Here is a 12,961-nt window from a genome sequence, read left to right as displayed (position 1 = left end):
TAACTGCAACTGCAAAGAGGAATTCTGTATTCTAGTTTACAAAATCAGAAAGGAGACATGAGAGAACTAATTTGGAACTGGAAATGAAAGCTGTGGTGATAACCAGATGGGAAGTGGATTCAGAGCTGACTTGCTGTTCCAGTCACAGTTTTTGGCTCATAGAGGGCCGGAAGACTTTTTGTGGCGCTGCCCTGCAATATTTTTCCCAGCCAGACCCTGAAAGGCAGTTCTAAAAAAGGTCTTTTGGCAATGAACACTCCATGCATTTTCTTTATCTCTCCAGCTACAACTAATTTTAAAAGCCCGGGGGTATTAATCATGGAAATTTGCAAACTGTTCAAGTTTATTGGGATCATTGCTGTTGCTTTTTGTTTAGTGAAGTGATTCCTTGTTGACACTGAGTTTTAATGTCCCACTCTGATTTTACCTCATACGTTAGGTAGAACCTACTGTTGTGCTCTCCTGCTGTTGGGCTTTCATACTGCTTATGTCTTTTTTTCCACAGCAGCAGTCAAAGATAACTAACACAGGTTTCTGCAGTAGAGAACTGGGAAATCAGTAGTGAGCCGAGACATATAAAACTAAGAAGAAAAGTACAAGCCCTTTTTGTCAGGCAGCTTCACCCTGATCTCAGTCCACATTGCCTTATATGTCCTTTCTTTTGCTTATGAGCAAGCAGGGCCTTAATATGCTAATTTAGAAATGGAAACAGTAAGAGGAAGTTTTGACACCATCAGTTTTTAGGATCTCTAGCATAATGCAGTGCAGGATACACAGAGAGCCCCATCTTCCACAGCTTTAAATGCCTGGATCCAGCAGATGGAGACTCAAGTTTCCTTTTGCACTTAACTATATAAACACTTCCTGTGTTTTAACATCTCCCTTTAGTGTATATCATTGGCATTTGTTTGCCATAATGTGTGCAGATAGCGCAACAAATGTTCTTCCTAGTTCCATGTGGATGGGTCTATAGAAGTAAAAGCAAGGTAATTTAGAGCTCTGTAAAGGGGAAACTCTGGCTGATGGTTTATCCATGACATGTAGTTTGCTTGAAACCATGCAGGATATGAGGAAGTTTGGTAGAAATGGTTGAGATCACTATAGTTCTTTTATGCTACCAGAGTGATTTTGGCTCAGGTAGAGTTAATTTTCTTCATATTACCTAGTTTGGGAGAGACTTTTGGACTGTTTTGGATTTCTGCTGAAGACGCTGTTGGCAATCCAGGGATGTGTTTGTTACTGCTGAGCAGCACTTACACGGAGTAAAGGCTTTTTCTGCTTCTTGTACCACCCCATCAGTGAGGGGGCTGGGGGTGCACAAGAACTGACCTCAGCATACCAAAAAGGGACATTCCATGTCATATGGCATCATGCTCAGCATATAAAGCTGGGGAAAGAAGGAAGAAGGGGGCGAACATTGGGGATGAAGGTGTTTGTCTTCCTAAGTCACTGTTAGGCATGATGGAGCCCTGCTTTCCTGGAGATGGCTGAACACCTGCCTGCCCATCAGAAGTGGTGAATGAATTCTTTGTTTGGCTTTGCTTGTGTGGGTGGCTTTTTCTTTACTATTAAACTATCTTTATCTCACCCACAGGTTTTCTCAGTTACACTTCCCATTCTCTCCCTCATCCCACTCGTGGGAGAGTGAGTGTCTGCCTGGGGCTTGGCTACCAGCCGGGGTTAAACCATGACAGTGGAGTACAATAAAGACTGGAAAGTCCCTTCTACCAGATATCTGCATAAAAACCTCCTTCTTTTAAATCCTGTGGAATGATTTAGATGTTACTGTAGTTTATGCCTCCAGCACTGACTAACACCTAGAACCAAGGGTAGGGGAGTCACCAGGACATTCAGGAATTATATGTTCGGAATGTAAAGGACCTGTTGTTGCATATGTCTGATTCCTCTTCCTCAGAGTCCTTGTAATCCTCTGGACTTTTCTTATATATTACTTATTTCCCACAATTGATTGAGCATCATTTCATATCTCTTAGAAACACAGGAGCAAGACGTGAGGGGGGACACTTGCACCTGCAGCAGCAGATACTTTTTTCAGTGGATTTAAATATATAATCATTCTTGTGCTGACAGTCTTATGCTAATTCCCTTGTGACAGAAGTTAAGACATTTGGCATTTCAGAAAAATATGCAAAAATATTAGCTCCACCCATCTTCTCAGAGTAGGAGTTTTGCCATGTGTACTCTCCCTGTGGAAATCCAGGGACTCTTTCAGCTGGGTGCTTTTCGCAGTGTCAGGAGAGCAGACTTCTACTTTCAAAGAGGCAGAAAAGCCCATGCGTGAGTGTATACAATTGCTCTGAAGTGCTGGCCAAATTGGGTATTTTTCATTCCCAGGGGAGATCCTGCCCTGGAGTTCTCCCTGCTTGTCAGTCCAAATCCACAGACTCCCTGGGGTTTGCAGGTGGCTCTTTGCACTCTTTACTTTGAGCCTTTGCCAACATGGCTTTAGGGTATGGGATAGGAAAGGGTGTCCAAGACTATTTTGTCTTTCCCTCCTCCCACTCCCCACCTGCAGGTCCTTTACAGGGAAAGGGAATAAGGATGCAGGCTTGAAGCTGAGCTCTTCTCATATGCAGCTGTAATAGGATCCTTTCCCGACAAAGGATCCCCCTCTCCCAGTGGGGGCAAAGGACCCTGCTCGCTGAGGGGACCCACTGTCCCGGATAATTAGCTAAGCAGCTGCTGTGTGTCTGAATGAAAAGGAGAGTAGGGAGGGTTTTTCCCTGCCGGGGAGCTGGGGCGGCATTCCTTGGAGGCAGCCTGCACATTCCTCCAAAGCAGTCGGTGCTGACAGTGATGTGGGCTCGGCTTCCCGAAATTCGTACACGGCCACTTGCTTTGCCCAAGGTCCTTTATTGTGAGAAAGCTCCTTTCCTCTGCTAAGTGCTAACCATTTATCCCTGGATAAGTGGGAGAATATGTAGCTTGAGTTCACATGTGACATGTTCTACTAATTAATGCATTATCCATTTATCCAGACAAAACTAGATTGAATTCAGAGAGAAAAAAAGGAAATTTGTAATATGCAAAGCAAAGTAATCTCAGCAGAAGCAGCAATTATGTTAATGTAATAGTGGGCAATACGCCTGTGAATGAATCCCTTCTTCGTGCATTTTCTAGGGGGTCTGGGAAGAAAAGGAGAGTGCCTTGTCTGGCCAACACATTTATGACTAACTTTCGTGGACAAAAGCTATAAACTAAGAGCCTATTTTTGGCACAGGACCAGGTCTTTTCTTAGAGAACTGCTTTAATTTGTTTGACATAAAGTGAAAGACTGGCACACTACGCTAATTAGTTTTATATACAGTTGTTTTATAGATCTGCAGCACTGTATGTACCCATGAGCCTGCTCGAGTGAAGTCTGCCTGCCTGGTTCCTGATGCCTGTTCACAGGAGTGGACCCGTTTGCCTGACTTGTTGCTGACTTGTGCTGTATTTGCACAGCTCAAATTTTTAGTTCTACAATTGTATACATTCATTCAGATAAATAACATGCATTTAAAATTGGAATAGTTCAGTATTAAATTTAGAAGTGGGGCATGGGCATTCACAGAAAGAATGATTGCCAAAATTTCTTACCATTATAAACACTTATTTTGTTCTTTCAAGTTTTTTTTTCCCCATCTGTGCTGCTGGAAAGGTAGGCAGTTCATTTAAATTTTGAAAGCCTTTTAGTTTTATTAACACTTTGTCCTAGTGAGCATTTAAAATAATATTTTACTACTTGTTGCAGGGAGAGGAATTAAGTTTTTTAGTTTCTAAAAAATTTAGAAATTTTTTAGAAAACTAAGTACTGCCTAATTTGTAAGTGGCTACTGGAAGAATGTTGCTACTTCTGTCCAATGCCAGGTAAAAATGAATGGCAGGAAATGTTTCAAATGTCATTTAAGTGGATCTGCACCAGGTATCCTGCTAATGTAATCAAATGTGGAGTTAATCTCCCTTTTATGTTTTTGTAAGGAAAGGAGCTTCATCTTGAAATTATAGTTTAAAGAAAAGAGGCATGGATGGGAGACATGGAGGTCATTCAGGCAGCAGCAAGTGAAGCAGAGCAACTCCCATTTGTGCTCAGCCAGATGTTCACAAGCCTTTGCCAACAGCTCAAAGGCTGATGCTGTATAAATTACTATATCCCAGGGACTAATTCAATGGGTGTGATGGAAGAGGAAGGGAGGAGGATGGTACCCTGTCGGTCAGAGGTCAGGTGTAACACATGGGACTGAACCAAGCAATGTTCAGCCAGTCCCACTTTTTCTTTTATTACTGTGGATTGAAAACACTCTTTTTTTCCCCTCAAAGAAGGCAGAAGAAAAGCCAATATTTTATTTAAGAATATAAGGACAAATTACTATTTTCTTTAAAAAGTCCCTTTTCCCACGTAATCAAAAGAGGTGAAAACCAATGAAATTTGAGCCTCTGACAATTATCTTTGAAAATACAAAATCCATTTGAAAGCTGCAAGTTGTCTGATAAAATATCTTTAAAGACTTTGTTTCTGAAAAGATGTTGATTTCAAACCAATCTGCCTTCCCTCCACTGCTACATTTGTACCAAATTTACCTATAGGAATCCCTTTTCACTTAGCCTGAGTTATTTTTCACAGAAGTAAACACAAGCAAAAAATACAGAGTAACAAACAATATTTTTTTTTTAAGAGCATAATGGCTTCTCTTAACCAAAGTTCTGCTGTTGCAAGTTGCAACAGCAACCAAAATAGCCCCTTGCAGGTTGCTACCTGTCCCACATGTCTGGTCTACCACAAGACTGGTTATCTGTGATTCTCCGCCTCTAGAAACAAGTGCTGAGCTAAGGAAATCTCTCTGTCTTCCAAGGATATGTACCTCCCTGCTATGATGTGAAGGATAATTTAGGAGATGTGACTCTTCGTTCTTGCAGTAAATAAAACACAGGCCCATACCAGTACCTGGTTTTCTATCAGTTTCAAAAGAGTTGACTCTGATTTTGAATGTTTGAGATCGGCAGAGCTGATGCTTTTCAATTTCTTCAGATCTTACAGTCTACAGATTAAAAACAGGGTTTCCCAGTAAATGGAGTATCAACTCTGCATCCCAAACAGTGCTGCTCTATCAGTGGGAAGCCCATGGAGGGGCAGAGTGCCTTTTCTTTCATAGAATAAGGAAATAAGCAGTGCCCTCTAGTGTTAGCTAACGTCAGAGGGAGCCACAAGGAGAATTTTTTGTCATCTGTGTATATGCAATTAAAAATATTTCACAGCCACAGATGCAGCTCTTTATTTCTTGAAGAAAGGTAGTAAAAGTGGCTGTAATAGTGTCACTTATCAGCAGGACACGGCTGTCAAAGCCACCATCATTAACAGTGTCAGGTATCACAAACTCCCTGACCTATGAACTCACTGACCTGTTTTATCTTACCTTGAAGTATATGAATGTAGCAGCACATGTTCCTGCTTGAAATACAGAGGTTTGTTTTCTGGTGTAAATCAGTCTTGGTGTACACATTCAAGCTTATCAGACACCTTATAACAAAGCAGTAAACTTGTGAATCTTTTGGGCTGTCCATGGAGAACCTCAGAATTTTCTGGGTTTGGTGATGGCGGCTGTCTAGACTCCTGTTTCAAAGCTGTAGGCATAATTTGTTTCAGTTACAGACAGCTCTTCCAGGGAGGTACTGTGGGAATTAGTCACCTCTGTGCTGTAACGTGGAAAGTTATTTCTCAGTCTGCTTCATAGGGCAACACTTTAAACTGCTTATGTCAAACAAGCATTAAAAAGCATTTGCTATGTAGTTTCTGAATCATCTGCAGTGTGAAAACATTGTAAGCAATTGTGGTTTTTCCTCTCACTCTCTTTTTTTTTTTTTTTCTTAAATTTTGTTTTTCTGCCATAGGAAAAGAGCTCAGAACTGATTTCTGCTTTCAGTTTCTGCTGATGCAATTTTGTAGCCTCACTAGCAGTCTGGAGATTTCAAGATGAGTCTGAGGTCCCTGGGGTGCCGAAGTTACTGTTAACAAGTAGGAATTCTCTAAGGCCTTGAGAACATCTTAGCAAGTGTCCCCCAGCTGTAACATTAAAAACAGCGCACACAATACAAGTACAAGCTTTTTTAAGGGTCCGTGGAGTTTCCTGCCCTGGGTCAGGTTCATCCTGTGCTGAGGTTTTCAAAACCAAAACATCTGATGTAGCATGGTCACCTCACTTTCCTCCTTGGGTTATGGCCAGTGAATGTTTCTGGTGGCTGCCAACACTGTAAGACGTGGGTGTCAAGACTTATGCAGAGACTGTGTTGTCTGTGTGTACGAGTAACAGGTGAAGATGCTGTGGACTTGTATCTTTGAGCTGGGTGAACAAGAGCAGCTCTGCGGGAGGAGGTACCTGCGAGTGTACATTGTCTCTGGTAGAAGGTGTCAGAAGTGAGATGACTTATCTGGACTGTCACTCCTCAGATGGATCTGTAACCCACCTCAAACATTTGTGACACGTGCCACTACTGTTGTCATACTTGATACTTGCAGTAGTTGCTGGTTCTTAGCTCTATCCATAGAGCCCTTTTTGAGCTGCAGTCAGTAACTTCTGTCCTCCTTGCTGCAGACGAGCAGGGAGAGCATTGTTTGTGCTGACTGCCAACGATGAGGTTATGCTCTGTGAAAACACCAAGGAGAAAAAATGTTCAGCATTGTTCCTCTGAAATGTACCAAAAATCTTCATGCACCAACGAAACAACCAGTGTTATGGTATCATAACAATGGTTTGTTAGGACTTCACCCCAGGCTGGGATGATGATTTCTGTTCAAGACCAAGACCAACAGATGGCATTTGTTAGGACATTGATATTTATGTACAAAGTTGCCAGGACTTTAAGAAGTGGTGCCTCTCTTAATTAAGATGATAATGCACTGCCTTGTTTGGAGACATTCTGCTCATAATGATGCTGGTGAATTATGAATAGAGGGAAATTAGTAATAACAAATGCCAGATGGAGGTAACTTTCAAAAAGAAATATTTTGTGTAATGTGGCATGTAAAGTTGACAGACCGGGTCTTAGAAGATCTTTATTATTCTTTAGGCTTTCCTGACAAAATTACTCTTTATCCTGCCAAGAAATGTGGTCCCACATGCCAGTGCGTTTTTAAGTGAGAGTAATTAAAGTGTGCCTCTAAGTTTATAGCTTGAAGTGAAATCTGTTTCTCCAATGTTTCGTCAAGAATCTATAGAAGTGCAAGAAAGGAGACAACTTGTAAAAACAATAGTTTTGCCAGTTCTGTACATTCTGCCTTTGAAATCAGAGGCAATTAGGGATGAACAAAACTACTTTCAATGTTTAAAAAAAATAGTGTTAGTTCTGCTGACATTTTGCTTCGTATTTTCCTTTTGGTTGAAGATGACTGTTGGAATAAGAAATGTTTTTTTTCTAAAATTAGACCCCACCTTCCTTGATTGAAGTAAAAAATGATCTCTGACTTATAAATGCATTGAACCCTCAAGTGCTAGTCTCTTTTTTGGAACTTCCTGACAGAGGGAAATAAAATTGAATTTGGTTTTGTAGTGTAAAGTAGTAATTGGAAGAGAAATAGACAAGAGAAAGTAAGATATAAAATGTTGGGATTTGATATTTAATTTTCTCATAAGATTATTATCATTCCATGGGCATTCCAGCTTTGATCTCAAGACCTACTGGCCACTACAGGCCACTATTGTGTCGATTGCAGAGAGGGTGCTTTCATGATGATTTGTGGATGAGGCTAGTGTGTCATCTGAGGTGACCATAAAGATTTGATTTTCCTTTGTCATTGCTCTTGGATTACAGTAGTGTAATAAAATTAAATTTAGGACTGTAGATGTGTTGTATAAAGTCTCTTTCTATCAAATACACCAAGCATAGTAGACCAGGAAGGTTTGAAGAGCTCACCTTCTGCTTCATCCCTGCACAGTCACAAATTTGCAACAACAGACTTGAGAGGCACAGTCCAAGACTTCTTCCAAAGGCACAAACATTGTAGCAGGGTTCAGAAGGATAGCAGAGTTGCTTTTGTCTTTAAATTATTTCTGTGAGAATGCATTAGTAGGGGAATAAATGAAGTAATACATTTCAGTATTGGATGATGAAAATAAGGCTTCTGGTTCATTTAGAAAAAGGTCAAGATCAGTTTTCAGGAGAATAAAACACTGTTTTGAATTATGCTAAGAACAGACTGTCCGACTATTTCTGGTATTAATGTTCATTGCTATTGGAGAAAGGATTTAACAATAGAAAGATGAGAACATGAGAAAAGAATGTCTAGAGGGAAGGCAGTCAAGGATGGGATTCAGTGGCTCTAGCTTTGATAACAAAGGCAAAGAGTGGTCTCAGACAAGTCTTTTGAGATTAATCTGGTACTTTCAGTAAACCCTAAATTTACCTAATGCAGAAAGAACAGTATTTCTCAGCATTTTCAAAAACTCCAGAGACAATTGTTTCTCATGGATCCTGTGACCTATTTTGAATTTACCTGGAAGATGCCATCTTAAGTTATAGACAACTAAATCCTGGTTTATATGCATTTAATGAATAAGTCCTGCATCTATATTTTAAAAAACTAATTTTTTTAAGAGAAGTGTGCCTAATGGGAAGTGGATGTATGATTCTTTCAAAAACTGTACTACATTCTTGTTGTGTTGTCAGTTTTGTTTATGTTGAAGTTTTTTCTGTTGTCTTATTTTGTTTTCCCAGAAAAACTTTACAATTCCAGTGGACGGGAGCTGAGACGGGCACTTTTTTCCTTGAAACAGATATTTCAGGTGAGCAAATAATAGCTGTCTATTTTGTGATTTGAACATGAATTTAAGGGGTTTTTTTAATTTTTTAAAATTTAATTTAGAAAATATCTTACAGCTTCTGGCAAAAGAGACTTTTAAGACTTCATTTGTAATTTGGAATTGGCCAATTCTGGGTTTATCAAAATCAGCCATATCGAAAACTTAAAAGACTTGTGGGAGATGTGCAACAGTCCTGATGAGGAACCAAAATGCACTGAGACATCTCTGAATGTGTTTGAATTTAGACTCAGTTTAGAGGAAAAGATTTATTGATAAGGCAAAAAGATGCTTCATAGAGCTGAGGAGGATATGGCAGAGACTGTGTTGATCATTTTAAGGAAAGGCATGGATTTGAATGTGAATGTTCATAATGGAGGAAATCTGAAATCTGGAGGATTTTGGGTCCTGTGGGGAAGTAGACAATGTGATAGACAAGTGGTGTGGTACCACTTCATTTGCTTGAATTAAATCTTGGATTTCAGATTGGTTTCACTGGATAAGGAGAAGGACTTGGGTAAACTGCAGGATGCAAGGAAACTTTTGGATAGGAGAGGTCAGGAAAAGTGGAAAAAAAACCCCATCTGTGTTAATTAGAGCATGCTCTCAATGCAATTCTAAAATGGAATTCATTTGAGACATTCCATTTTCAGTAAATATAAGTGAGAACAATAAGAGGAACTCTTCTTTACTAATGGATCCAAATGGAGGATGAAAACCTATAATTCTTTTTTTTAGCTATAATACATAGGTGGAAAGTTAGTTTAATATTTAGTTTAACATTTTTTCTTCGTTTTAACTAGACATTTATTCTAATAAGAATAAAAACATTTAAGAAATGTGCAAGACTGCAGAATTGCAATTTTTCTAAATGCATAATCCTTTTTATAGGTTTCAAATTTAGAATTTAGGGAATGCCAGAATTAAAATTTTCTAAACAATAGGAGTGAGTGGTGAAGTGTGGACCATTTAATGTTAAATTTTGGTGTAATTGAAGGTGTGTGCTGGGTCAGAAAATGTCCCTGATTTTTGAAATGTTTGGACAAAGAAAGGAGTTCCAGTTCAAAACAGTCTGGTCATTTCATGAGTGCAGATTGGGAAAATCACTGCTTCTTCAAGAAACAGTCCCTCATTCCCAGAGGGAGAGAAGTGCTTGAGACTCACAGTGATGCAAGTTGGGAATCCCTGTGAGGTTGCCAAGCATGTGGCCTGGGTGCTCACAGGAAATCAGGCAGGTTTCCAAGAGTCTTCTCTGGTTTTTTCTCTTTCTGTGCACCCTGGCTGTTTCTGGGAAATGTTTGTATTTCTCTGCATTTATGTGTTACACAGGTAATCTGGGCACTTGCACATATTTAGCAATGAGAAGATAAGCTTCTCTTGCCACCCATCCTTCACATGGCATCATTAATTCCCTTCCATCATCCATGCCCTTCCATCATGAATTCTCCTAGTTTGAGTATTCATAAATGCTCTCTTCCCTATAGGTTATTTGAAGTCTAGTAGATATTTCTGAGCACAAGTGCTCAGTGCTTTCAGAGAACACACCAGTAAGATCTCTCTCTTCCAGCTGATAAGTTGTTCTAATGAAAATGCTGTTTAAATATTTATCCTAGTAATTTAAGGGGTTGGCTGTGTTGGAGAGTAACAAGAGAGAAGGAAAAAGCAATGCACAAACCCATATCTGTGTATGAATTGAGTTTTAAGTGAAACCTGTCGGGCTGTTTCAGGACATAATTTTCCTTGAAGAATTTAATTTTCTTGTAATCTAATGAAAGTGGTAGGGAAAGGAATTTGGGAATTATCAGTTATCACATAAAGAAGTTCTTTCTGCTGGAACTGTGGTTAATTGTTGAGCAAATGTACCCTTAAAAAAATCTTAAAATACAGGTTAAAATACATATAAATTTAAAATATGTGTTCTCTTAGGGGGAACATGAAAAGTGTTCCTTGGGCTGGATAGTACTCATAGAATATGCACAAGTATTTGAGGCAGTACACTTTCAATTGGAAAACAAGCCCCTGCCAACCCAGGTTTACCTGCCAGCTTCACTGCCCTTAGCAACAGTATTGCTAAGGGCATCCTTTGAGTGTTATTTTAGTTTATCTTGTAATAAACCATGAGAGAAAATGTAAAGTAATTGTGTGTCAGTTTTAGAAAGAAAAGCTGTTCCAGTTTTTTACTGAAAAAAAATATAAGTAAATATAATAAGGTTATATTATAAATGGAATATTTTTATCCAAAATGTCCTTTTTGTGTTTGTGTGTGTGTGTGACATGAAAGTATGTCAGCATTAGAAATTTGTCATTATGGTAATAGTTTTTTTAATGTATGTTTTTCAACATAAATATATTTTTTAATTTTGTATGCCATTAAAAGAGAGCATTTTAAATTCCTTGAGAGTGTAACATTTTAGAAATAAGATGTTGACTTAAAAAGAGTGTTCTCATAATAACAAGGTTTCCAAGTGTTATGGAGACTTCATCATGTCTTTAAGTGCCAGGACAGTTCATAACACCATTTTTTTATAATTTCATCATTGCTGACTTAATTTGGCATGGTTCTACATCAGGATCATTTTTAATTTAAAGACCTTCAAGTAGTGTGCAGTGTCTCATTTGCATTAATTGGGAGTAAGCCCAAGTTTTACATTGAATTTGAATTCCAAATAGTCAGAGTTCTTGATTTTTCACGTGAGGCCTTGGCAAAGCTTAGCAATGTTTGGCAAGAGCAATGTCTTTGTTTCAAAATTTAGATGAAAGATTCATTTGGCAAGTCCACACTTGGAATTTCTCTTTGATTTCTTCTGGTGGGCTGGTTTTGGCAAAGTGATGAAGGTTATGTGGAGCGTTTTTCTTTGACAGTGCTGCCATTCTGTTCCAGTCATTCATTCTGAAGGGGTGGGAGAGCCACAGTCATCATCTTTTTCTGGATTGTACTGCAGTTTTCCTCCTCTATTTACCAGTATGTTTTTTGACAAATAAACTTACAGAGTAAGATGGGATTGTCAACCAGTACAGTTTCTCTCTTTTTCAATGGATTTTCTGACAGACTTGTATTTATCAAAACCTCATGACTTTTGTGCAAAGTGCTAAAACTTCCAAAGGCATTGAGGAGAATCCAGCCAAAACTTAGAAAATCAGGATCAAAAAATGTTATTCATTTCATGAGAGTTAAAAATACATCTGCTTAAAGCATTTAATTCAATATCACTCTTAAAAGCAAAAAAATGGGCAAAACCACAAAAATGAATATAAATAGTGCTGTGAGATTTAAGTGATACTAAAAAGTTTATGTAACATGGCCTGTGATACAACAGGATGCAATATAAAGCTGGCATACTTTAAAACCTATAAGCAAGTGTACCTTGGAGTTACAAAGCATAGTTTCAAATCACGCTGATTGCATCATTTCAAAATAGGAAATAACTGAATAAGAATATGGTGCTGTAAGAAAAATAAGAAAGCTGTAAAGCACATTTTAAGTCTGTGGAAATTGATAACCTTGTGGAAATCTGCTTATTAAAATTTTGGAAAATACTTTTAATCAATATCAATAAATGCATTAGGTTTTCTGATAAGCAGATCTCAAGTGTATATTTTAAATTCTTCAGGAAAAAAAAGATAGTTCTTTTTTAGGATTGTTTTGCCTGCAAGTGTCATTTGACAGGGGCAGGGGCAGGAGATCTCCCATCAGTTTTCTTAAGGAGCCTAGATTCCTGTTTTGTGTTGTGATCAGACTATCAAGGGACACAGTTACAAAATTCTCTTATAAAATTTTCATCTGTTGTTGAGAAATTCATTAATCATTGAACAATTGAGCTTTGTGTTAAAAAATGTCACAAAGAACAGCTATGTGGGGGCCCTGGAAGCATTAACTAGAAGGTGTTTGGAAGACACAATCTTATCAGTGAGTGAAATCAAATGTCACACACTTCAGCTGCTAAGGAGTCATCAATCATCCTTAGGAGTGCAGAAGGAGTATTCTGTGTTTGCCTCATTGATCTCAAGGAAGGAGGCTGCTCCTTTCCCTCCTGCAAGCATGACTGATGACTCCTTAGGGTTTGAAGCTGTGTGACACTTGATTTAGGGGCTGCTGTCATCACTTGTGAGGAGGCTGCCTGCCACCTCTCCCCTTTAAGAGCCTCTTGGAAGAGTTCTTGTTTAAGTCA

At 38.8% G+C, this 12,961-nt stretch overlaps 1 protein-coding gene across 4 annotated transcripts in view; it reads left to right on the top strand.

The window, feature by feature from the left end:
- The window catches only part of FHOD3 (formin homology 2 domain containing 3), a 374,964-nt gene that overhangs the window by 163,155 nt on the left and 198,848 nt on the right, over positions 1-12,961 (top strand). For all 4 annotated transcript variants that reach the window (XM_054284852.1, XM_054284853.1, XM_054284851.1 and 1 more), the window contains exon 4: positions 8,710-8,777. In XM_054284852.1, coding sequence (XP_054140827.1) covers positions 8,710-8,777 — 68 coding nt within the window. The remainder of the gene's footprint in view (positions 1-8,709; positions 8,778-12,961) is intronic.

The sequence above is a fragment of the Melozone crissalis genome, unplaced genomic scaffold, assembly GCF_028551555.1.
Source record: "Melozone crissalis strain CALT ecotype California unplaced genomic scaffold, PUWL_Pcris_2 ptg000042l_1, whole genome shotgun sequence".
Classification (NCBI taxonomy): Eukaryota; Metazoa; Chordata; class Aves; order Passeriformes; family Passerellidae; genus Melozone; species Melozone crissalis.
The sequence above is the reverse complement of the archived record's forward strand: the minus strand, read 5'-3'. Positions and strand labels throughout refer to the sequence as shown.